Raw genomic sequence first — 26,435 nt, forward strand, 5'->3', positions numbered from 1 at the left:
CCTCCCTGCAAAATAATACTAAAAATAATAGTGAAACTGAACAGAGTCAAACAGAAACAAAACAGACTCGACAACAAAAAACTCAAAACAGAAATCAAATCATTTGAAAAATACTTAGAATCAAAAGCCCCCATTAGAAATAAACACACATAATCACAAAAAGTGATTTTGTCCATAATTTAAGAATTTAAACCTTAAATATAAAATGGATTTGACACAAGATGAAAATATTTACCTGAAGGGTCAAAGGTGAACTAAATTGGTGGTAATAATCTTTGGTGTAAATTCAAAGTCTACATATCTAATCCTCTTCCGTAACATATATCTGGACTCACAGCATAAACAGAACTTGACTGGATGGCGGAAGCATACAATCTCGAGGTGGTAATTCCACTTTAAAAAATAAAATAAAATAAAATTGAGGTAAACGTGTGGCATGTCAAATATCTTGGCCTTTAATTTGCTGTCCCATTAAAAACAAAAAACACCAAAACAAAACAAAAAAACCCACTTGAAACGGACTATTTAAATAAGAGACCTAATTTATCATTTTTAAGCTATTCGTTTCATTATACATCCAGTCCGTGGTATTTCTCTGCATATCCCTGAACTGTGATTCTTTAATGCATTTTCTGGTTTCAGGAGATTGTTGCTTTCCCTTCATTTACAGTAAGTGGCCGGCTGGAATAAAACAAATTTCACTGACTCGTCATCAAGTTCAATATCACCCAGTGATGCGGGCTGGTTAGCGTGCTAAAACGTTAAACAGAAATTCATGCGCGCTACTATACCTCGTGTCTTTGGGGAAGCGCGCTCGCGCTTTAAAAGTGTCGTTTCCCTTGCGTCACTACTACAGGCGTGACACGGCGGGGAGAGCTGAGTTTACAGTCAGGGCACGGAGTGAAAACACGCACACTGAGACCCCTCAAACAGACGAACACACGCGCCTACAGGAGGGGGTTTGACAGGATAATGGCGTCTGTGAGTGTGGTGGGGCAGCAGCCGGGTCCGCAGTTCTTCGGGCAGCTCGGTGGCAGGAAGAAAACCAACCTGCCGAGGAAAAAGTCCTGGGAGATGTTCAGGAGAAGCTCAGGGAGCGGGGAGGAAGATGTGTCTGTCACTGCTGGAGGAGACACAGGGACGGTGGTGAGAGGAGGAATGATGCCCGGTGAAGGATGCGGGGCTCCGTCCGCCCATTCTGCGCCACGTAGCCCGGAGCAGCAGCGGGACAGCGGCGCGGGCACCGCCGCTGGGGCACGGCAAAGTCACAACGGGCACATCACCGGCGACTGCAGCAGCAACAGCTACATGGACTGTCACGCCAAGCACACCGCCCGCGGGGGTCGGAGGAGCTCCTCGCTGAAGGGACCGGGCACTAATGTCATACCGAGCGAATCGCCGGCGAGTGGACATAAAAGATTGCACCGGCATCGGAGCGCGACGCAGGCAGACTCTGTGAACGGAGACGGCGGACGTCAGAGCATCTCCTTGCGGCATTCAGCGCCAGGGAAAGGCGGCGGTCTTCCACTGGAGCGGGTTACGCAGGGCAGAACCGGAGTGGTGAAGCTGGCTCGTCCCGAACCTCACCGCATGGAGGCCTGGTCCATCTTCTCTCAGGGGACGGACCCCCGGGTGAAGACGGAAAGGGGTGAAGGACACCGTTTCGAGGCCAAGCCCGTTAAGCAGGACTGGTGTGACGCGTGTAGCCGGCAGGTCACTGTGGAGGCACTCAAATGTCAAAGTAAGTAGTTAAAGCAGGCTACTGCAAGTGAGTTGCTTTTTTTTCTTTCCCCGTGGAAATGAGTGATTATAGGCTTATGTGGTGCCACGCCACACACTCGGTGTATACCTGCTTCATTCACCTGTGTGATTACTGTTTCATTTCCCCACACGAGACATCGTGGAACAGACTGCGCACGTGAATGCAGAGTGTTTTGAATTAGAGATCCGCGTCTTGTTCCTGCAGCGCAGTTTTTATGAAGGGCACGTTGTAGCTGGGTGCCAAACCATAGCTGTGGTTGTGTGTTTGTACACACACACAGACAAACACACAAAAATTGTGCATGTGCCTTTGTGAGTGACTCGGAGTGACAGGGAAGGACATTTCCAAAGATTTTTTCACCACAGGCAGCCAAAATCCTTCCACGGAAAGAGCATTATCTAGTTCTGCAGCTGTGCCTCCCAGAGTTCCCACTTTGCTACCAGACTTAGAGAAAGAGGGCGAGATGGAATCCACAGTGGTGTACTGGTGAAATCCTGAGTAGTGGAAATGTCTGCTCAGACACATTTAATGGGGACAATATATTAAATACATCAGTCTGATGCTGTGGGATGTGAGAATGTGTTCAGAGACAGAAAGCAGCATCTGACGATGCCACTCCTAACATATCTGCATGGCTCTGTCACAGACAGTTTGGACTAGAACTCAACCTGAGGTACCTTTGTGCTTCTCTGCACACCTACTGCACATGCGTTCATCCTCTATGTGTGTGTGTGTGTGTGTGTTTGAGTGTATGCGGCTGCTGAGCAGGCATTGTGTCAGCAGTAGTTTGTCAAGGGGAGGTTGGAGCTGCAGAGTAGTGTGAGATAAGGCAGGATAAAGGATGATTGGAAAGGGAGGGATAATGAATGAAGCAGGTTAAAAAAACAAACAAACAGTGAAACAAAACCAGGAGGAAATGAAAGAGAAAAATAAAGGATGGCATGTGGTTGCAAACAGTGGGTGATGGCAAGTGACGGGAATCAGGAGAGACAAAGAGCTAAGAGCAGAGAGTGCACAAGAGAGAGGGATGGAGGAAAAAGAGCGCAAGTTTGCCCGGCACTGCGGAGCTGTCTGATTTAGTGTGCTATCAGCAAGAGCTCACTGAGGCAAGAGCAGAAAGATTACTGGAGCATATATACCCACAGAAACATGCACACACACAAAACACACACAGTTTCTTTACATCTCAAAAACTTCACTAACTTTTTCACTCCCCTTCACAATTACTCTCTTCATGGATAAAAACAATTAGTTGTCCATCTGCTCTCTCTTATCAGAAGACATCAGAGGTGAATGTGGTGAACAGCCGTGAAGTTTAGCAGGCAATACAAATGTAGGCATTTTAAGGTATTTTTGCGGTGGAAGAAATGCAGCCGTGACTGCCAAAATAGAAACGGCACGCACGCACCCCGCTCCCTGCAAATGACAGGGAGTGAGAGACAAGAGGCCCTGCAACCATAAACAACCATCATTCTCCATCTTTGTCTGGTTGCCTCACTCGCTCGGCCTTCCTTTAATTTATCACCCTCACTCTTGTCTGTGTTTGCTTTGTTGCATACGAAGCCCAAACAGCTGTGCAGCGTGCACCCCTGGGACAGTTGTGGCCTTGCTCTGCACTGGAATCTGTCAATCTCCCAAGAGTTCCCAGTCTTCTAGTCTGCTGCTCTGTTGCTGTACAGGCCTTTGGCTTTCTTCTGCTGCCTTTCTTCTGTGTTTGTGTTTTCTTTATCTTTATTGCTCCTCTTGGGTGATGGATGAGAATGTGATTTGTGGTAAAGCTTAAAGACTTTACTCACATATATGAGCCATATGTGACATCAGGCTTCAGTGGAGCACGACATATGAAAGCATAAAGACCAACACAGATTCTGATGACTGTGACAGTCAGGACATTTATGAGCTGCTTTACTGGCGCTAGTCTGTCCCATTAGGAGACCCCCCCCCCTTACCGTTGAACCCCTGTTCTTCCATTTGGTATCTTAAAATTTCAAAGCTCATTGTCATATAGGCAGAAAACATGTACACAGTTTATGTTAAGATCAAAGTGGGCCACATACGGTCCACTTTGATCTTAAGTGGGCCATAAAGATGTTTAACTAAACATTAAACCCTTAAAATATCTTACGATAAGACAAAGAAGTACAATTTTAACAGCATGTCTCAGTTTTTTATCTGATAAATATTGAAAACTTTACTGATATTTCCATAGATGGTGATTAAAAATGAACATTTCTGTCATTTAATTTTTTAAGTATTATTACTTAATTCCTTTGGTTTAGCATGACTCGCCATGGAAGAGTTCTTTATCACCAGGAAAAGCTGAAAAACAGTCAAATGTCCAAAAATGTATGCACTGCTTCTTTTGCTTTGGCTGACTCTGGTCCCTAGGCCTTATGTTTGACACCGCTGCACTACACATACTATTACGACTTGTTATAAAATGCTAATTTAAACACACTAAAAAGAAATGAGTGTGTAGCAGATACATACATCTGTAAATCTATACACTATACCAGGGAGGAGGAGGGGTAGGGCACTTCCACTAATCTCAGCTCTGGAGAGATAATCCCAGGGCTGGAGACACTCAGAGTGGAATCACTGGGATTACAAACAGACAGGATCAGACGTCAGATTAATATTTAATTAAAGCTTTCAGGGAAGCGTGCTGTTGTGGCACTCGTACACTGATATGCTGGATCTGGTCATCTATAAGACATGTGGCACTGTCTGTATTTACACTGTTTCTTCCTAAATGCTATTTTAACCTCTTTGGAGTTAATCCCTGAGCGTAACATCCAGGCAGCAGATGAACAATTCGCAATTTAATGTAGATGTAAGCTGATTTATAAGTGTCAAATGCAGCATAGCATGCTTTGGGATTTGTTAATGTGTTATCTGGGGCCATTATATGCTGTATAAGAGGGCTATGAGAGCCTCAGAGGAGGAAACATGACTACTGACAATCGCAGGGATGCCCTTAAATGTCCTTATGTTTCTCTGTACATTCAGTTAAATAAACAGTTTGAAGGGATAGAAACGAAACATTTCAAAGAGAAATCAGAAGGAAGTGAAAAGAAAACTGTCAGAGTTAGCATTTTTCCTCATTGGTTATGTTGTCCCAGCACAGTATAATGTGCAATAATATAGAAAAAGAACAAAAAAACCCTGAAATGCCCCAAAGTTTTGAAGCAACAACCAGAGAATCTGAATCCTCATTTTACTTAACTGCTAGATTACTCAAGTAATTCAACTATTTTAGATCAATATGTTTTTCAGAGATTGTTCACGGTGGCCATGTTTGCATGAACTTGTACTTCGACCACCGTTTGTGAGCTTTGCTATCGGTTATTCTGCGTGTCTCTGCTTCTCATGTCAGAGGTCTGTTTGACAAGGTGAGCACCTGAGAGGTCAGTGATCCTCAAATTTATGACAACAGCAAAAGCATTCATGAACAAGTGTGTGTGAGCCCACACAAGTCTCTGAATTTGTCTAACAGGAAGCCTGTGTAAGTGTACACACACTCACACACACCACACACACACACTTTTCACCTCGGGGCATACCCCCTGTCTGTCTAGAGACTGTATTATTTCCCTGAACTCCATCCTTATCCTACCTCTTCCTGTGGTCCACACAGTACTGGCCTTGTCTCAGGAACTGCTTTCCTTTGGCCTTTTTCACCACTGAAGAAGAAAACATGGGAGGAGGGTTGTGTTAAATGGTTCATAACCTTCTTGTCCCTGCATACCGCTGCTGCCGCTCTGCCAGCGCTGAGCTGAATATAGTTTGAATAAGACTTCATCCAAAGCATTCCTTTGGAGCTCATGTGTCTAAAGTTGAAATCAAGTTGAGTCTGAGTACAAAGCTGCTTTGAGTATTGAACAGAGCTTGATTGAACGCCTATATTATAATCTGTTTATTTTTAATGTCATTTCAGTGAGGCTTTACGCATCAGGGTGATTAATATGTTTAGCTGTAATAGAAGCAGAAATGTAGGACATGAAGGGTTTTGTTGTATTTTTGCAGAAAGACCCGTGTGGTGTTTTGTGTTTGCCTCACTTTGCATCGCCACTCTGCTGTATGTATATGGGGGGTTCAAGCAGGCTATATTTAGGTTGCCCTTGGTGGATATTGATAGCAGGACTGTGTAGGAAGAGGTGGTTAGAGCAGTAAGGACCAATGAAAACATTCTCAAGAATCTGTTAGGTGAGGTCGATTCGGGGGATTTTAGACTTTAGAGCATCACAGGTTAAAAAAACAAACAAACAAAAAAAAACAGGCACCTCAGTGGGAAAAAGCAGTGAGAATAGATGAAAATCCTTGTAATGTAATGGATTTGTGTGAGAATGGTGAGCATCTCTTTCCTTTGTACTGCTCAGTTCTGTAAGTGGGGCAGGACGAGAACTCTCAGGAGCTTTCACTCTTTCTCTTTCACAGTGCATATTAAGAAGCAACGGACTGCGTGTCACAGCGACCCACACAAACTCACACACACACGCACACAAGGTGAAGCATATCCTTCACACTGACAAGATTCAGTATGTCACTGTTGAGGGGTTAGACAGCATGGCTGACTCACTTCCTCTTCACCAGGATGTGGATTTCAAACCGAGGAGACAGAAAAGTGGGGAACGGCACTGGGAGCGTCTGCAGTGATGCCTGTGACGTCTGAAGATGTCTTCAGATACTGAATGAAGTGAGGAAAGTCAGCCGCTGATGGGAGAGAAAGACTCCTGTTGCTATAAAGAGAGAAGAGAGGAGAGAGAGAGGCTCAGAGAAGCTAGGTCAGTGGTTGCATTTGGGGGTCTCTGTCTCTTTAAGCTGGCCGTTCTTCACTGCGGAGTGTGTGGGTGCTGCAGCAGAGACAGACAGAGGGAGAGACGAAGAGAGGATGAGAGAGCAGCGGTGAGAGAAGCAGCAGGACGACAGAGGAACAAGTTGTACCGCAGAGATTTGGGGCTCGTGTCCTCACGCTGAGGGTTGAAGACGACTGTTTTCAGGGGTAGACCCAAGGAGGACAGTGTAGGGCGAGAAGAGGGGGTTGAGCACTGGGGAGGGTGTGAGAAGTACAGGTGGAGGGGTGGCAGAGCGTGTGGAGAGGGGGCTGTTTATTCGGAGCGTGGCACCGGTGGCAGAGTGGCTGCGCTGGGATGGCAGAGGGGGGCAGTGGGGGGGCTGGCGCTGGTGCAGTCCTCAGAGAGAGAGGGGCGGCCGGCGGCAGGACAGGAGGTCCTCCAGCGAGGGTTACGCACACAGGACGGTGCCTGCCGGATGGTGCCACCATGTTCCATCCATGGCACAGATAGCACCTCCCGTCCCAGGGCAGGAGGAGGCAAAGAGGGAGGCAGCAGCTGGAGTTGGGGCTGGGGGAGCAGAGCGCGTTAGGGTGGGCAGGACATTTCTCGGCCAGGTTTCACTGTGTCTGGAGGAGGTGACGGGTGAATCGGAAGGGGAGGCCGGCAGCGCCTGCTTCGGTCACGTGTCGCGGCGGCTGGGGCGGCTGCTGAAGAGGCTGCCCAAGTCTCGCTCCTGGAGCGACAGCTTGCGAATCCTCCGACGATCATCCTCCAATGGATCTCTGCTTAACACCTCAGGTATGGAGATGATCAAGATGACCGCAGAGTGTGTACAAGTTGTGAAACCTGGAAACGTGGGCATAGGGCGTTGATTAGTTGGGGTCAGTGCTCTGGACAAGGGGAAAGATGATGAGTAGACAGGTTGAGCTGGGTTGGCCTCAGAGGTCGGCCATGGGCCAAAATATTTGTGTATTGTGCGCACCGAGCCATCTGTCTTTGAAATGAGCCGGTAAGCTGTGTTAGTCTTTGTCAGTACCCCTAACGGGTGATCCACCCCCTGTGTGCTTTTGTGTACAGCACACAGTATCTAGAGTTTATTCTTAACCTGCACATTTTCAGTCTGCCTGGAAAAACCTCTGTAAGTCAATTATCATATTGACTTTCATATTTGTAGCAGAAATTTGAGATTAAAGTGAGCCTGCCTGAGGCTGCATGCCATTGATTTTTCCCATGTTTTCTCCAAATAGAGGACTAATGTAGCATCAGCACAAAGTGTGAATGGGTTAAAAAAAAAAGAGGCAGGGAGTGAAATGGCTGGGTGCTGCAGAATCATTGATTCAGCCAGGGAGTGACAGCAGCTGCTTAAACCCCCACCACCACTAAAAACAAAGAAAACTTCAGCTTATTTTGTGTGAATGTGTGTGCACATCTTTTGGGGGAAGGTGTAGGAGCACCCTCCTGTGTGAGCCTGATAAGAGGCTAACTAAACATGACTCAAGGAGCAGGTCATCATTGCACCACCTGAGTAACGTCATGCTGCGGCCTCAAAAGCTTTAGAAACACCATCAGTAGTACAAGCTGCCACAGACAGATAGCAGCTATTTTTGGATGGTGTTCCCTCTAAGGAAACCCAATTCATCCTTTTAAGAACAAACCTGTCCAATTTGGATTCCTCTGTTCTGTCTTCTACTGCATCTTTAGTCTATATTTGTCTGCCAAAGAGTCTTATAAATGGTGGAGGATGCCCGGGGCGTCTTCTTAGATGCTGTAACCTGCTGAGAATATAATAACTGACCTGAAACAAAAGACACAGTTACATAATTATATCAGGGGAGGCTTTTGACAGTTCTTCCTGCCAACACGGGGCTATAATTTAGCGCTACTGCATATTTACAGAAATAACTAGAAAAAGGGCACTCTGTCAGTTTAAAACCACGTCGTCAGGGCTCAGTCTGTGTATCCATAGCCCATCAGAGGTTGTGCTCAGAAGCCAAATGGAGGCCATTCCATTAACCATAAAGTACTTTTTAAGCATTAGCACACAGTACATGGAAAAAAAAAAAGAAACTGCACAACATATAAAACACCATATAGCTACGAAAATGTGTCAAATTTATTGCGCTGCTATAAAATCTTCCTGTTCTCTCAGTCTAAGTACAAGTAGTATCAAATCTCCTGAGCGCTCACTGAGTCAAGCTATTAGTGGCTTATTAAGGCTTCTGTCGTGCACATTTTAAAAGTTTTGCCTCACTGGAACGCAGTTTAGTGCAGTTTACTACGCTGGACGTTCTTCTATTGAGGTTTGAGAGTCATTTGTGAATTAGAAACTGGGAAATATTAGCACCATAGAATGATGGGAAAACTCTCAAGGTCTGCTTGCTTGTTCAGTTGTCAGCACATAACCTCAGAATGAAGCTTTACATTCGTGACAACAGATGGGGACATGTGTTAAGCAGCCTCAAATAAACGCTATATGGACATACTGTACAGTCAGTCTGCTTTACCGTAACTGTATTTCATTTAGCATGTAGTATTGATCCATCCATCCATCCATTTATGACCGCACTTCAGATGGACTCATTTAGTTAATAGTAGGGTGATGGTTAGGTTGGGATCCATAACTTTTTATGGAAATTTTGCTTATTTGACATTTATGGGGCCAACATGCATGTATGGACTTCATATTTTTTAAAAATGTGCTGTTTTTTTTTTTTATCATGCAGCCTAACTGTCATCATTCCAAAACATTCACTAACGATGTAATCATTACCCACAAAAATATTCAGCTGTATTTATTTACAGCTCACAGCACAGACTAAAAAAAAACAAACAAAAATAAAGCCCACTTCCTGTCTTGTTTGTTTTGCTTATTCTCAGAGCATCTGTAACCTCGCAGATGGGAGTTTTGCGAGAGGAGAAGACAGACTCTGCCGCGATGAAGATTAAAAATGTCAGAACGAAATATGAAATGACTGTTTACACAAATAAAAACAGATGTCAAAGGGGTAAGAGGGTCAGATTAAATTCAGATTTGGGATTAGATTAGATCTGTTCATGTCCGATGTGGCAGCATATGGAGGGGTCGTTTGAGTTATGAATAAGGCAGAGATGGAGACAAGTATAAAAACGGAACGGTAATATTTTTATTCACTAATGTGCCGAGAGATGAAGAACAGCTACGCAGTAGGAGAACATGGATAACTGCTTCAAATCAGCTATGATGGGATCAGACTAGCTAAAGGCCCCCCAAAGACCCCCTAAGCTACTCTAAATCCTACAGAGCTCCCTTCAGGTTCATTAGTGTGTTAATATCCTCGCCCCTTTTTTTATCGCTACCTAACCCCTGTGTAACCCCTTCATCCTCAGCCAGACAAGGAGTAAATACAATATGCACCCACCCCCCACCCCCACCCCCCACTCGTTTCTATCTGGAACCATACAGACATCCTCCATAACCAAAGACTCACTGATAATCTGTGTTTTTACCCACGCCTGTCTCTCCCACACCCACCATGTCGCAGAAAAAACAACCACAACCACCCACATGCCCTATCTGCCGATTCTTGGCATAGTCAAATTTTTTGGATTACGTACAGGAACGTCTCAAAGTACTTCAACTGAAACTAAACGGGGAAGAAAACCCCCCAGAAAGAATGAAAACAAACAAAACAGCCTCATCCTCCTCTGAGATCAGAATTTACTTCACAAATCAGAGCTCGTCCTCCTTCTTCTGCTCACAGCGGCTGTTGTCGACCCAAGCTCAACTGGTCTATCCACGGTGACACTTAACACCAGAGCCCTTCTTCACGTTGAAACAGCACACAGAAATAGCGCAGAAGGAAGCTAGGCTGATGACAGTGTACTTTGCTACATTCTCAGGAAAGTTTCTGAGTATCGTGTACCTGCTCTGCATTCTCTGCCAGCAAAGTGTCTCCACCTCATCCCCATTTAATCAGAAGTATTTTACAGGGGAAAAACAACAATTCAAATCCTGAACCCTGTAATGATGGGAGAGAAAGCACCAAAAAAAAGCCCCACAGCTTTAGAAGAGTCCAATGTGGAGAGTGGTTGAGGTTTTTTTTGGGGTTTTTTTTTGTTGCTTTTGAAAGGTAGTTTCCAGCCTAATTTCACATAAAGATATGGAAGTAAAATGGCATTTCCTGTAAATATCTCCTACTGCAAAAATCTAAAACTCCAGCAGGGTGGAATCTATTTAAGATTGAGGAACTTCTCCACTGAGTGGACGGTGTAAGAATGTACTGTACTTTCCAGAATAGAAAGCGGAAAGCCCCTTTTGCAAGTCCCAGCGAGGAGCTCGGGGCTGGTGGGGTCAATTTGCATTCAACTGCAATTACTTAGAAAACTCACACAAGAAAAGTGCTTACTCTTCTCCTACTTACTCTTTCTGTTCTGCCTGTGCGTACGTCAGCACGCCTGCATGACCTTCAGAAACCCTCTGGTTCACTGGATCTGCTGGTGCTCTTTTTTCCACCTGCTCATTAGCACTCATCTGAAGGAGTCGCATGTAATACCAGGCTTGCATGCACCAGCATGCCAGCAGACGCTCAAACATTTACCCTGAACATACAAGAAAAACCTGAGCTCAAGCAATTCAAAAGAATGGGATAAGGAAGGTGCTGAAACCTGTACAGGAACACTTCTGTGAATTTTCAAAATACTCCAAAACGCTGAAATGCCATTTCCATTCTTTGTTTGTTTATGTGCGAGGCAGAGGTATGCTATCAGCGTGGGAATAACGTGGAGTTTAGGTGAACAACGTCTTGCTGACAGCGGTGTATCATGTAGGTGTGGAGCAGGGAAAGACGTTCCACCCTTACAGTGTGGCTCTGTTTTCCTTTCAGCATGTCCCAACTTTTGCAGTTACTTATCAGAGAAAAGGGTGGGGTCCGTCTTTAAGTTGTCACCCAACCAAACACCAGCAGTGGTTTTTCTGTGTAAGCGTAGCCAAATGCAGAGGAAAAAAGGCACAGCGTGCCAGCCAGAGTGTGGATGGAGGGAGTGAATGAAGAAAAGCAGGGCAGGAAAGGAGTTTCTCCTTTTCCTTCCCTTGCGTGCTTCCTTTCTATCTCTCTTTCTCTGCAGTGACCTCTAAAGTGTCACAAGCAGAGCATCCCCTATCTGAACTCTCCTCTCGCTTCAACACATCCCTCCTGCCGGTGAGGCACTGACGTCCTTCTCTCTCTGCTGAAGCTACAGACACACACCAGCAGTTTAGAGGTCACTGCAGAGAGGCATCTCAATCTGAAGTGACTTCTAAACTGTCACGGGAAAACTTTTTCCCCACGTAGCCCGGCTTTATCCAGTGTCTTTAATGCCCACATAGACCTTTCTGGGGTTTTTTAATCAGTAGCAGATAATAATGTGAAACTGCTAGTTAATTTTCCAATAAGAAAAGCTCCACACACAGCTTTGTAATTAAAGCCCTTCTCTTTAACAGTGGTCATTAATTCAATTTCAATTCAATTCAATTCAATTTTATTTATATAGCGCCAAATCACAACAAAAGTCGCCTCAAGGCGCTTCATTAAGAAGCTTGTTACTATGGTTACTGATGCTGAGTGTGAGAGACGCAGTGATACCCCCCTCCTCTTTCCTCCCTCCCTCCTCTAAGAACAGCAGACAGAAAAACAACATGCAGGGTTCAGCCTGGCTTACTCATTCAGCTCTAGCTGCAGCAAAGAGGTGTAACAGAAAACAACACATGCTGATTTGAGGTTTGATCTCGCCGAGCGCATGCAGTATAGCCCACTGTGTGTCCTTTATGAAGCTTTAAGCTCAAAAACCATGAAAGGCGTCTGACTCAGAGCTTCCACAAAATACACTTCTCTCTTTGTCCGTGCAGCTCTATAATAGTAATCTTTTTTTTTTTTTTTTTTTTTTTTTTAAACCCTCGTGCGTGGATTATCTCACCGGCGGAGGAGAAGTGAGATCTGAGGCTGCGCGTTTCAATGGGGAAAGTCTCTGACCACAATAAAGTCAGCAGGGCATAAATAAACAGACGCTGACATACGCGGAACCACCTAGAAATTAAAGAACAACGATGGACTATTTGGGGACATTTTAAGGGGGGGGGGGTAGTTGAATCTATTCTTTTCTAGCTGGGTGGTCGATGGGAGTTGACCAATGGCAGCATTGCACCATTTTTTCCCTTTAAATGGAGTAAGCCCATCAGTTGTTGCGGTGCATTAAAACTGTGTTACATTATGCATTTGATTTTTAATGGCTGTGACATGTTCATTATTGACTGACTAATGTAGTTCCACTGGAGGGGAATTTACTTCTCTGATCCCTTCTCTGAGCAGTAATATTATGACAGCCAGATTTCACCGGGCCTTAAATTAGTCAGTATCAGGTAAAGTTGCTTGATTAGAGCACATGTTCAGGTATCAATGCCTCCAGTTTTCCTGAATCACTAAACACATGCATATAATCTCTTAACAGTTTAACACCGTATAAGCTGTGAGTCTGCCCTTAGCCACTAGATGGAGCCAGATTTCTGTGCAAATGGATCTTTTGCATGATTTCACCTTTGATTAAGTCAGAACTGGGTCTCATTTATAACTTACATGCGACTAATCACCATTTCACACTTTCACAGGGGCCACATTATTAAATCACCACGTGATTAAATTCGCTGCTGTTCCCCCTTGGTTCTGCGCCTCTGTTCTTGTCTCTGACTGGAGTGTTTTGTTTTTGTGTGTGTGATCAACAGACTGCAGCTACACATGTCACCTGGAGTGTAAAAGTAAAGTACAGATTGACTGCAACAAGAGGGACAGAGAGCCCGAGGAAGCTCCTTCTCCCAGACGGCACAGCTCCTCCACAGGCTCTCAGTGCAGGGTAAGTATTTTAAAAGACATGACAGGAAATGGGTGCCATTTTTGGGGGGGTACAGAGGAAGAGTAAGCACTTTGACGTGTGCAGCAGGGGTGTACGTGAGTCAGGGCTGGGTAATGGAAGAGTTCTTTCCTTCCGTGCCCACACTTTTACATAACCATCCTCCACTTTGACTGCATGCGGTCTCTCCTCCTTGGCTCTCCACTTATGAATGTATTTATGCACTCATTTGCTTTTTTTGGTCACAAAGTGTTCCCAGGACAAAATATGCTACGTCACATTAGCGTCTGCTCTCCCACTTTCATGACTTCTCTTGCCGCCCTCTCTCTCCCAGCTTTGGCTCTCCACCAACTCTCTCCAGCAGTGTAGAGGTTTGCTTCTGGATGTCCTAACTTTTGGATTGCTTAATGAGTTTATTAAGTGCTTTTTAGTTGCATTGACCACTCAAATGGCTTTATTCACACACCCATAAAGCACTTTATCAGTTCGGCATACAGACAGGAGGAGCCGGAGAACCACTCACACTGCAATTAGTGGACATTCCTTGTCCACAGCACTAACTCTGTGTACAGGAACCTTATTTGTTGTTTGCTCTATATCAGAGTTTTTAGATGTTAAAGGAATATGCAATTTTTAGTATCCATGGATGATGGTAAGTCAGTAACCTATATAAAGAAAAAATCAACAGTTTTAAACTTGAAATTCAAAGTTTCAGCTTTTAGCCTTGTTTCCTATTCTCCTACTGTACAAGTCCGGAGGCGTCCAAGTGATACAGTAGTTATGTAAAATCCATCCTCAAAATAGTGCCTCATTCACTCTTTGTATAAGCACATGGTTGTGTTTAGGGACCTATAAGATCGTGAGTGTGCTGCTCTTGGCATGCCATCCACAGTCACCCACGCAATGTGGTCCATCCACACACGCACGGACACACAGATATCAGGCACAAGAGTACTCTGGCTAACCAAGCAGGCCTGCAGCAAAATGTTGGCAGCTCCTCTTATGTCCCGAGGTCATCTAGAGAGTGTGAGCGAATGCATAGAGAGTAATACGATCAAAACAGCGTGCACAGATTTGGAGCAAAGTGTGTTTGTTGTTTGATCCAATAGCACCATTTGTTCTTTATTCGTTTCAGTGGAACATAAATGCCACAGTCCCAGTTGTTTCCCTTAGTTTTTAGTTGTTTCTGGTGTCATTTTGTTTCCGTGCATCATGTTTAGCATCAGTTTCCTTGTTTCAGCGTGTTTGTTATTTATTTGTCTTTCAGTATTTCCTGTTTTACTTTGAAGGTTTATTTTCTCATGTGTGGTGTTGTACTTCCTGTTTTTGTTGCATTCCTTTCTTTGTGATTGTCTGCTCGCCTTTCATTAGTTTTATATGTGCTTTGTTTACTTCACCCGCTCCTTGTCCCTACCAGTGTCTCATTTTGCAGTTAACCCCAGAGGACAAAATCATTAAACCCCTCTATGAATTTTTTTTTTTTGGTCAAACTTTCCCAAGTGCTATTTTTAGTAGAGCAAGGGATTTTCATCACACCAGCTCCTATTTAGAAATTATAAATTATTTCTATTTGGCAAAAGCAAAAGACATCAGTTTAGACTTGAGAAAAAGAATTGTTGATGCTCATATAACAAGAGAGAGATATACAAAGTTGTCACAAAAAGTGTCAACTGAACAGAACTGAAGAGAGCCACACAGTACAGAACGAGCCTGGCAGAGTTAGGAAGCAAAAGATTTCAAAGACTCTGGAAAGAAAACTAGTGAAAGATGTGTTTAAAGACCCCAGAACAAAATCAAAACTGAAATTCTCATAGGAGGGTTAATAGCCCTGTCTTCATCTGTCCATATGGACTTTGTGTTTCCCTTTGTTTGTGCTCAGTGCTTTTCCCCTGCATTCCTTGTGCTTCTTGTGCTCTTATTTTGGATTCTTGGTTTGCTGCTGTTTGGACTTTGTGTTTCTGTGTTTTTGTAATCGCCATTACCGGTTCCTGTTGTGTTTACTTCATCTGCCTTGGTGTCCTACGTTCAGTTCAGGCTACACATGAACAAAAAAATAACGACAAAATAGCTTTTATGTATTTTACATTTAGGCCATTAGTCAGCATGTCAGCATTAAAAGATTATGTCAGTTTTAGTGGCATATGAACTTAGTGACTGGTGTGCTTCAAACAAAGCCTCTTGAAAGGCTAGAGGAGAGACGACACTTTGTTTCCTGCAGCCCCCTTTTTTTCCATTGCTCTGTTTTATAACTGTAACCATGTGTGTGTGGTTAGTACGAGTCCTTTTTGTGTGTACATCAGCAGAAATTGATCGCCTTTTGCCTCATATGGATGGAGACTGCTGCAGCCACACAAAGGATCATCACGCTGACCAGGTTTCATCGACTTGAGACCAGTAGTGTGTGTGTTGTTCTAGTTTGTGTGCAGCACCCCCTGCTAGCACTCTTCTCCTATACTGATTACGCTGATGGAAGCGAGGAGCAGAGCTGCAAGTTATCAGTCATCAGCTGACTTAAACCTGATGAAAAACACCCCAGTAAAAGGCTGACACACTGTCGGTGCATGCCACAGTTCTCCCAAAGCTTATTGTGTGATTTTAAAATCTTGCTACATGCACTGAAGCAGCCGACAGACAGATGGGCACATCAATCTCAGCAGCAGCAAGCGTCGGCTGCTTTTTGGCAAGGGGGTCGCTGCCAGAGTTAGAGGGCAGGTTGTAGGGTCGCTCTGAGGTTAGGGGTCACGGTAATCTCTATGCTAACAGCCATCATTCTTCATTTTCTTTCTCTCTCTGTGGGCACCATAAGCCTATCCCCTCATCACCAAAACAGCAATGATTGTGCACCTTTTTGTTGTAGTACTGTGTCTGTCCCTGCCTGTGTTTCGGTGCTGACAAATTAAGAGTCGGGATGGTTCTACATAAAAGTGACATTTACGGCGGTTATGATGGTTTCCAGTCAACCGTTGCATGCTGCACCCGAATATCAGTTGCAGAGCAGCCATCTTGCCCGGCTTCTGTGCTGCTTCCTGTTTGTGCTCGTGTTTTGTATGTCATACAGAAGCTACGGGCCTTCATATCTCTCCCTCATCAGCATTTCTCTTTCTATTTACACATACCTCTCTCTTTCCCCTCTGTGAGAGGAAGTGGCCATGCTTTGCAGGGTGCAGTCGCTTACAGGAAGAGAGAGAGAGAGGGAGGGAGAGAGAGTGGAGGGAGAAGGGGGAGGGCTTGCAGACTGATAACACGCTCAACCACAGATGGTTGAGCAAGGTTGCAAGAGAGTGAGGCAGTGAAGCTGGTGCAAAGACAGGCTGAGAGAAGAGGGAGAGGATAAGAAAGAGAGGAGCTGAGTGTGAGGATTCTGTCCTTTTTTTGGTAACATTGTCAAAACGATGGGAAGGAGAGCAGAGAGGAGGTAGCAGGGGATCTGTGAGCATCTCGTTTCTGCAGTCGAGGAGATCTGCTGCTGCTATTTACCCAAGACCCTGGGGACGGATGGATGCTTACACAAATAAATGCCAGCATAATTGACTTGGTTGTGCATGAGGGACTTTAGTTGGACTGTTATTCGCTCCTTCTCAGTGGGTCTTCACAGAGACACAGAGCAGGATCAAAGCAGGATGTGGTGTTGCTTGCATGCATGCCTTAACGAGTGTGTGTTTGTGGGCATGACAGGTGCTCTCAGGTGAGCAAGCTTAACTTGAAACCAGTCTGTAAGCTGACTCCATCACTCCGCCGCGTGCCTACGTTTGTGCGTGCGTGCGTGTGAGGTAGTTACAAGCTTTGCGTAAAAGTGTCTGTATGTCTAGCTGAGAATACTCAGGTGCACATACAGAATGGCCTGTTTGTGACTCTCACACACACTCACACGCATGACAGGAGGAAGTGACACGTCTGTTGCTCGCTCTTGCATTTCCTGGTCGTCTCTCCGGTAGCACCCAAAGTGCCGAATCGAAGCCGAGTTCACCTGTTTCGCCCTCGCAGGTGGGATCTAAACCCTCTGGATGCATCAGCACAGGAGCGCAGAATATTTCTGGATGAGTAAAGGGCAGTTGTACGCGTGTAGACTCTGACTGTGGCCAAGCGTCACTTCGAGACAACCCATCGCTTCCTCGAGCTGCCAACGTGCTACTCTGGTGCTTTTCTGGTGCCAGAGGCTGTCCTCGGACCTCTCCATGACCGTCAACACAGTGCTGACCCCCTCCATGACCAGCAGTAACAGCATGAGCAGTGGGTACTGCAGCCTGGATGACGAGAGCGAGGACTTCACTTTCTTCACAGCCAAGACCTCGTTCTTCCGCAAGCCTAGGCAAACAACTAAGGTACAGAATCAGGAGTACAGTCAACCTGATAATTGAAATTTTAATATCAGAGCAAGCTCAGTCAGTGCGCCAATCGTGCCGGCAAACAAACTCTGCTGCACTTTTTCTATATTTAAAAAAATGAAACTTTAATCCAAAAAGGAGAAGTTAGGAGAGGAAGTGGTGGCGTTTGTGCATGGTTAAGTAGGCCTCTAGGTGTGAGTGTGTGTGTGTGTGTGAGAAAGTAGGAAGGGGTTACTGTAATACAGCTGTATTGTTCAGCGTTGATCTGTTGACTTGTCAGGTTTGCTTGTTTTTAACCAACTGATTTCATGGAGGCTTCTTCTCTACAGTGTGTGGGAGTGGAGAGGTTTCCATAGAGGCAAAGCTGATACTTTTGCACGAGAGCAAGCCTGTGTGTGTGTGTGTGTGTGTGTGTGTGGGTAGATGTGTGTGTGTATACTGTTTAACTGCACTTTTCTAGTTACCATAGCAACCCATTGCTGGTTTTACTGGCAGTCTTCACACTTCCTGAGATTTAGTTTAGCTCTACTGTACATTAAGTGACCTGATTGTGTAACAAACCATAACCAAAGTATTTAAAGTAGTACTTGAAAGAAAAGCAGCGCTGTCAATACTATAGACGAAAAAGAGAAAAGAGACCCAGGAAGTGGGAGACGGCCTGACAAACCAACACAGACAGTTGGCGTTCATGTAAAACCTGCTCACCCCCCTTCTTTGCTGTCCTTGCCTTGTGCTGCCTTTGGTGTCTGACTTGGAGAAGGTATAATCTCTGAATAATTGACCAGCTGTGCTGTCAGGTTGTGGAGTTAGGGTTGCAGCCAGGCTCACACAGAAGGGTAAGGAGGCTGACTTGCCTGATCTGAGAGAACAGAAGCTGCCAGCTGATTGAGACTGATGACCCCGACGCCCTGTAACCAAGAAATATTATATGAATTATAATGTAGTAGCACTGTTAGCTAGACAACATGGTAGCTAGTCTACACACCCAATAGAAACTGAATTGTGTGCTTGCGTTAAATGCAGCCCTGTGGGGCAGTGCGTCTTTAAAGAGCAAAGTGCTCTGTTTATCCTCGTGTTTGAATATGGAAAAGGAGTATGCAAAGATCTGAGCTGCATCTTGTAAATAGAGACATTATCATAAGTTTTGTGCATAAGGAACTGAACTGAAGTGTCACTGTGCAGGCAAAGCTTACTCTATGATTGTGTTTGCATTTAAGTACACACACAAACACACACATATTCATCCAAACAGTTGAATGGAGTTCATGTACTCTTTTATCTATGAATTATTTCCAGAGCTGAGCCTTTTGCTCCAGATTAGCCAGCCATCTTGTGTGTGTGTGTGTGTGTGTGTGTGTGTGTGTGTGTGTGTGTGTGTGTGTGTGTGTGTGTGTGTGTGTGTGTGTGTGTGTGTGTGTGTGTGTGTGTGTGTGTGTGTGTGTGTGTGTGTCAGAGAAAGAGAGAGAACTGCTATGTGCCGTTCTCTGGTATAGTTCAAATAAATGAGTTATAACACTGATATTCACCCGGAAACCTGTAACCTTTTATTCAGAAACAGACCGTGTTTTGCTAATAAAACAAGAATATTGTGTCTATTACTTCCTCCTACATTATCTTAGCCAATAGAAACTCTGATATGATCCAAACACATCAACCTGTCGTGAAATCTCTCACTTCCTTCAGTGTACAACCAAGTGTTACTGTGTCACGTAGCTTGCCTTATTAGCCACCTAGCTACCTGTGGGGCCCAGTCCAGAGCATCAAGTGATGCTAAATCCAAACCAGCTGAATCAACTGTAGCTCTCGTGTTAGTTAGTCATTGCACAGATGATTGTTACTGCTTGCACTCAAACATACAACATATTAAAAACTGAGCTACAATCCTGCTCTAAATTAGCATCGCAGTGAGACCACGAACAACAACCGTAGATATCTGCAGTTTCAGTCATCATAAAAAAATGCAATAAGTTGTGGTAGTAAATCTATTTTGATGCTGGTGCTTAGGTTTGTGTGTGTTTGTTGCGTGAGTGCACACTCATGCACAGACCTGCACTGCTGGCAGTGATGGCACACACACAGCGCTCTGTGGGCTGTGAAATAGAATCAGCTTGCACTTCTCCTTGACACTTGACCCAGTAAAGACAGCGCTCTGAAACAAACTGCTGACAGTTTGCGTGTGCATAGGTCCATGTGTGTATTTTATGTATGTGATTGCATGTGACCATCGCACACTGTTCAAAATGTTTGTATCTTTGTGAAAACGCTCATCACTCGTCATGTTGTCGGTCTTACAAGTTTGAGTTAAAAAGGTGGTCAGGTGATACACACAGACAGGTGTGATACATGATTTCATATCGACTACACTCCCGTGATATTTCAAGCAGTCGTAAAACCTCTTGTCCAGCTTCACAAGAGTGAGAGCATCAACACTTATCTGCGTCACCTTGGAGGGACTGTCTCTGTGTCTGTGTACGTGAGAGACTCTTATGTAACAGTCAGAGATATTTTATCTATATTTTTCATGCTTTTTAGATACACAGTACCTTTTAGATGCATTCAGCAACAAGAACAAATTTGAGTTGCTTCAGGTTTGCCTCACGAGCCCTCCCCAACACTGTGAAGCTCAATCAAGTAGCATAATAAAAGCTGTGTATGTGGTAAAAGTGTGGTATCTAAATTATGAAAACAGGAGCGTTTAAAAACCAACATGGCAACAAGAGCTGATTGTTTCATATGAGACTGAGACAGTATAATCAGATAACTTATTACATGTATGCATTAGATGATGGAAGTGTGCTTGCACATTGGCTAAGAGACTTTCAAGCACTTACAGTCTAAAGATATCTAACTATCTAATGTAGTGAAACACTTAGCTCTGGAGCCAATAATCTACAGTGCAACTCCATCAAATGTGTTTTCCTGGAATGTCTCTGCAGACTCTGTGCGCCTCTGCGACCTGGTCACAGTCAGGGCTTTTGCCGACCTCACAGGAGCGAAAACTGTACTATTGTCCGGCTCTATTGTCCTCTGATCACTCTCGCTGGTATGCAGACAGGCAGGGCAGGGCACTGCTTCTGATACATTTATAAACTCACATACAAACGCAGGAATTCCTGCGAGGTTCTTTGCATTTTGTTGCTTTCCACTGCACGGAATTCTCGATACGAGTCAGCTCCTCCGTATCCCTCAGATTCCTTTCCTAACCTTGGATTGCACAATGTGCTCTTTATTTTATTTATGTTTTTATGAATGTAGCTGGGTCAGTAAACTCAGTGGCTTTTTATGGGTCTTGTGAGATGCAGAACAGAAGGCTTCAAATTCCCTCATGACAGAGATACTTACATTCATGATCCAGATATGAGGCAAAAACACTCGTATTTGGGTCCTAATTAGTAAAACATTTTATTCTCAAAGGCCACCTTCATTCTGCTGCACTGCTGCAACTTTGGCATTTTTACATAATTGTGGGACTATAATTGGGCAGAGTCTGGTAGCACAATAAGAAGAGCAACAAAAAGAATAAGCAGTGCAGCGTTTCCCCTGCCAGATGCCCAGTTTTAGCCAGAATGGGTCCTTTTATTTGTGTCGTTTGTTACCATAAGGGTGCACTTATTGCATATCCATTGAAAAAAAGAAACAGTGACTTCATCTTCAACCTGAGGACTTCCCTCCAGAAACCATAGCATCACATTTTCTCTCTCTCTCACACACACAAAGACACATAATCTCTCTCTCCCACCTCCCCGGAAAATGCAAACAAACAAGTAGAAGGGAGGAAATTTTACATAAAAAAAAAAAAAAAAGCTATTGTGAGATAGAGAGGATGCATCCCACTGTACTATAAATAACCTAGTCAAACTCTGTGTTGCTAAGGCTGGCTCAGCAGCCGCTTTTTCATCACTCCTTACCCCTTCTTTCGCTGCCTCCCACTCTTTGACTCCCCCTCGTCTCCTTTCGTTGCATCCTTCCTTTCTCTCTCTCTCGTTCTCATCCTTATTCACAAAGGGAAATGAGTAAGAGGGAGGCAAAGCTGTCAATATTCTTGCACTGAGATGCTGAATGCACGATTAGCTCCATTCACAACATTTCCTGTCCCCGTGCAGAGCTGCGGGCTAGTGTAACTGTGCTTTAGCGCATATTCAGAGCCCATCAGCTGCAGTCAGAGTCAGCTTTTTCTGTGTGAGGATGGCAAAGATGGAGGGCAGGGTAGTGTCAAGAGAGACCACCCTGCAGGAACTGGCCTAGATTCTCTTTAGTCTTATTTGTGAGCCAAGCATGACACCCACTAGGTCTGCAAGTCTGTGTGGAAGGTGAAAGGGTTTTTCCTGATTGTGGTTCATCTTTCTTCAGAAACTTGAGCAAAGACTATTAGACCGTTTTTGTTTTTCTGGATAGATTGAAGCGGCACCATCTGCTGGTTAAAGATAAAACATTCCTGCTGCTTGCGACAGTGGTGCAGTGCTGATAATAATTTTTTCTTTGCCTCACAGCAGAATGCAGCAAAGGAAGAAGAGAAGGGAGCGACAAAAGACCTATCAGTGGAAGAAGTGCGGGCCAGGATTGAAGCGTATAACGCTCAAGTCACAGAAAATGGAATGAAATTGGTGAGGGTTTTGATTTTTAAACAAATTTGTAAATTTGCACTATTCAGTCTCAAAGTCACAATGAAACCTTATTATTTTAGCTTCCCTTTTTTCATAAATGCACACATATTAAAAACAACCAAACAAATCTGGATGTAGTGTAGAAAGTAAAATAGTAAATTAGAAATAGTATTTCGGAATACTTAGTTTGATCAAATAAAGTAACACACTTTTATATATGTAGCTTTTAACTGTTAAAAACAAAACAGAAAGTACGGGAATGATTTGAAAAACACAAAAGAGATGATAAAAATTGCTTCCCTGTTGGAATCCTTGATTTAACTTAGCTTACAGGTGCAAACACCTGGGCCCATTCAAAGTTCATTTTGGTCTGCTGGTCTGCAACATCACAAGAATAGCAACGCACCAGGAAGTGGCTGCTGCCGGCGAGAAACATTTTTCTCATGAACTATGCAAACAAGATTGAACATGTTAGAGTGCTTTCGGGGTGGTGGTTGGTGGTTTTTTTGTTGTTTGTTTTTTGACAGGCCTGTGAATTTTCATGCTGAACTACAGTAGGCCTTTCATAACTGACTGCTCTTTCATGTTTTTCCACTTATATTAGAAAAAAAAATCCATAACTGTAACTAAAGATTCATTTTTTAAAACCTGTAGCTTTTGTTAAGTTCAGAAAAAAACACGTCTTTAACATTTTCCTAATTTCCATGTTTCACTGCATTAACCTGTCTATAAATTGAAAGATCTTAAACCACCACAAGTTTGGTGGACATTAGATCCTAAACGGCATCATTAGGCTGCATTTTGTTACTTTGCACACATTAATGCACGACCTTTACCTCTCTTGCTGTAGGCTTCAGACGGCTCATACACAGGCTTCATTAAAGTCCACCTGAGGCTCAATCGACCAGTCACCGTCCATGGCGTGGACCCGTCAGCCTCAGAGGGTGCGTCCAAGCAGGTCAGCGACCGCCTCCAAGCTCCGCCGAAGGAGCAGGAAGCTACAGACTCTGAGCATTCAGAGAAGAGAACGTCCTTCTATCTACCAAGCGACAGTGTGAAGCAGCTCCACATCAGCTCTCAAACCACCACAGGAGAGGTCATCAAGGGCTTGCTGAAGAAGTTCATGGTGTTGGACGATCCACGCAAGTTTGCGTTGTACAGGCAGACGCACCGCGACGGACAGGGTGAGGACAACACATGTGCAGCCGCTGGCTCGCGTGGTTTCCAGAAAAGTAACTGGTGATATCAACGCTATGTTTTTCTTTTTGCAGACCTCTTCCAGAAGCTTCCTCTCTCCGACCACCCTCTTCTTCTAAGGTTGATTGCGGGACCAGATCCAGAGCAGCTCAGCTTTGTGCTTAAGGAAAATGAGACCGGAGAAGTAGAGGTGAGAAGGCACAGAAACATGCACAAGTTTATTACTAAGCTGCAAATGTTAAGTAAGAGGTTAAGTGCCTCCAGAAGTGTTATAAATCTGCTCCTTCTCTTTTCCCTCTTAATCCCACAGTGGCATGCATTCTCTGTCCCCGAGCTTCAAAACTTCCTGGTCATCCTTCGGAAAGAGGAGGCGGAGCGCATTAGAGCAGTGGAGCAAAAATACACTGTTTACCGAAAGAAACTACAGCAGGCCCTTCAACAACATACCCCCTGACCCCCGTCACACATAACGTCATGGCTTTAACCCAGGGAGAGACTGACCCTTTGAACTCCGACACCTTTGAGATCTATTCACAGAGCGGAGCCCGAACTAAACTTTTCTTGGAGCTCCAGATATACACGCGGACGTGCACACATCTTCACATGTGGTTGCATAGCCTTTCTCAGGACGCATATGAGCCCCTCTCACCGCCACCACAACCCCCCATACGTCGCCTCCTTGTGAAGGGGATCGGGAGTCGAAGGCGCTGTAAAAAGCTACAGAGTGTGTGTTGTCTTCTAGCTGATGGGACAAATAGTGCCAAGGACGCTTGCACACACACACACATACACACAGAAAGATCTGTACTGTAACTCAACTCGAGTTGAGACTGATAGATTTGAATAAGTGGTGTTTGTAAAGATTCCCTCTTCTTCTGCTACCGCTGCTGCTGCTGCTGCTACTGCAAGTGTTACTTATGCATGAGTCTGAGCTCATCTTCCCTGCACATAGACTTAGGATTAGAACAGTAGGCATGATTACTTTTTTCTGCATCATGCAGGGATGGAAGGACAATCATACTGTGTTGTTTCTGGAAATGATATATCAGTTATCAGCAGATGTGCTATTTTATCTCTCTGGAGTTCTAAGGGAGGTATTTAGGGTGGGAGTTGAAGTACTGGCAACCTGTGCTTCTCCTTAGAAAATGTTTTCTTAAGGAGTTTCGAAATCTCAGAACAGGTATAAGAAAGCGAGATCCATTCTGGGCTTTTTCTCAGGGAGCATGAATTGGGAACAGAGAAAAGCTAAAGGAGGAAAAAGATAGCCCTGTTCCACGTAGAACAAGCTCGTTTTAGCCCCTGCTTATCTGTTCTTATTTGCTAAATTCAGTCAGTGCTTCTTCAGCCACACCCAGTTAGCACCCTTCTCCATGCTCCTGCAAAACATACACATAATCCAGACATGTTCCAAGATGATAACTGTCATATAATTTCCATTTCCCCTCTAACTTTAATCGCAATCAAACTTGCATGAATTCCACTTGCAAACTGCATGAACCCCACCTGCGGAGAAAAGCCTGCCGAGGGAGGTGAACCACAAACCTTTATGGACACACTTTATGTACGCTGATGGAGTTGTATATTAAATGTTACAGGACTTTGATGCCAAAGCTTAGAGGGGGCACATCTGCCGAGAGTGATTAAAGCGATTACAGACAAAAGTTTGTTGAATTAAAGGTGGTGTATGTGAGGAAAACTGATTCTGTTTTGCACATTTACAGTAGACGCAGGTTAATGATGGTCCACACATCTGGGGCTGGGCATGCATTTAGGTTTTCTTGAATCTACCTGCCTTCCAACCTAAAAAAAAAAAGAGGAAATAATAATATATAAAATTCATGAACATGGCTATGATGTGTTTGCAATGCATATAAATTATGTAGACACTGGAAAAAGAGTGACAAGGTTTAACTTAACTGTTAAAATGAACGTTTTTAGGTATCATTCCTACTGGTTGGTTTGTGTGTGTGTGCGTCTGTGTGCGCGTGTGTCTGCACTCTCATTTAGGGCAGTGAGGATAATGTGAATAGTGTTTTAAAATGAGTGTGTCTGTCAACAGTGCTCCATCATTGGTCCTCACTTACAAAGATGTGCATTTAGTGCACGTATAATGTAACGGATCCTAACTGCACATTAGCTGGCTGCTAAAACATCTGGAGTGCATGCATCACAGAAAACATTCAACAAAAACCTTGAGAAGTTCTTATGCTTCTTCATTTAGTGCATAAAAGTACTGATACACGAGGCCTGTTGTCCATGAGCACATGCGTCCCTCTGTACTGTTTTTGTGTTTGTTTTTTTTCTTCTTTTTAACGCCACCACCCAAAGCCTGAGCTGTTCCTGCTGGCAGTGCCTTTTTTTTCTTGTGCCCCTGTGTACCTATGTAATGTGTGTTTCAGCACACAGGTGCCCGAGTTAAATGTATGGGTGCTTTCGCATGTATGCAAACCTGTGTCCCCCGGGTGGTGCTGTTTCTCTTATTTTTCTTTCTGTCCTGTAACACTCATGTCTTTCCACCAAACCCTCTGGGAATGTGTGTGTGTGTGTGTGTGTGTGGGTTTGCGTGTGCGTGTGTTATTTATTTCACGGTTCACACCATCCACATTGTTATTATGTAAGGGATGTGTAGACCTGATGCTTTTATTGCGATTTTATTTTGTTTTATTTGAAGAAGTGTGTGTATATCAGTAGAATTGTACAAAATATGAAAATGAAATAAAAAAAGGAAATTCCTTTATTGAAACTTTCTCCTTTGTTTGTTTTTTTTCTTTATAGCAGTATAAAACATTTCAGTGAACAATTTTATACTGTTAAATCAATACTTATTATTAAATGCTTTACTGCGATACAAGAGGTCTGTGTACAAAAGACATATAGAGCTTAACAAATTTAT

General features: G+C 44.1%; 1 protein-coding gene across 2 annotated transcripts; it reads left to right on the top strand.

The window, feature by feature from the left end:
- The first annotated feature begins 845 nt into the window (after nucleotides 1-845).
- rassf5 (Ras association domain family member 5) lies at nucleotides 846-26,289 on the top strand. 2 transcript variants are annotated; one of them, XM_084928096.1, is made up of 6 exons: nucleotides 846-1,741; nucleotides 13,292-13,419; nucleotides 22,235-22,345; nucleotides 23,196-23,529; nucleotides 23,617-23,732; nucleotides 23,853-26,289. In XM_084928096.1, exons 1-6 carry the CDS (start codon nucleotides 973-975, stop codon nucleotides 23,994-23,996), a joined length of 1,602 nt encoding a protein of 533 aa, XP_084784222.1. In that variant the 5' UTR covers nucleotides 846-972; the 3' UTR covers nucleotides 23,997-26,289. The 2 variants fall into 2 exon arrangements, with proteins under 2 accessions (XP_084784222.1, XP_084784220.1); XM_084928094.1 differs by having other exon boundaries at nucleotides 847-1,741; nucleotides 22,232-22,345.
- The last annotated feature ends 146 nt before the right edge of the window (nucleotides 26,290-26,435 follow it).

This window comes from Perissodus microlepis, chromosome 5 (assembly GCF_051167445.1).
Source record: "Perissodus microlepis isolate ML-2025 ecotype Zambia chromosome 5, ASM5116744v1, whole genome shotgun sequence".
Classification (NCBI taxonomy): Eukaryota; Metazoa; Chordata; class Actinopteri; order Cichliformes; family Cichlidae; genus Perissodus; species Perissodus microlepis.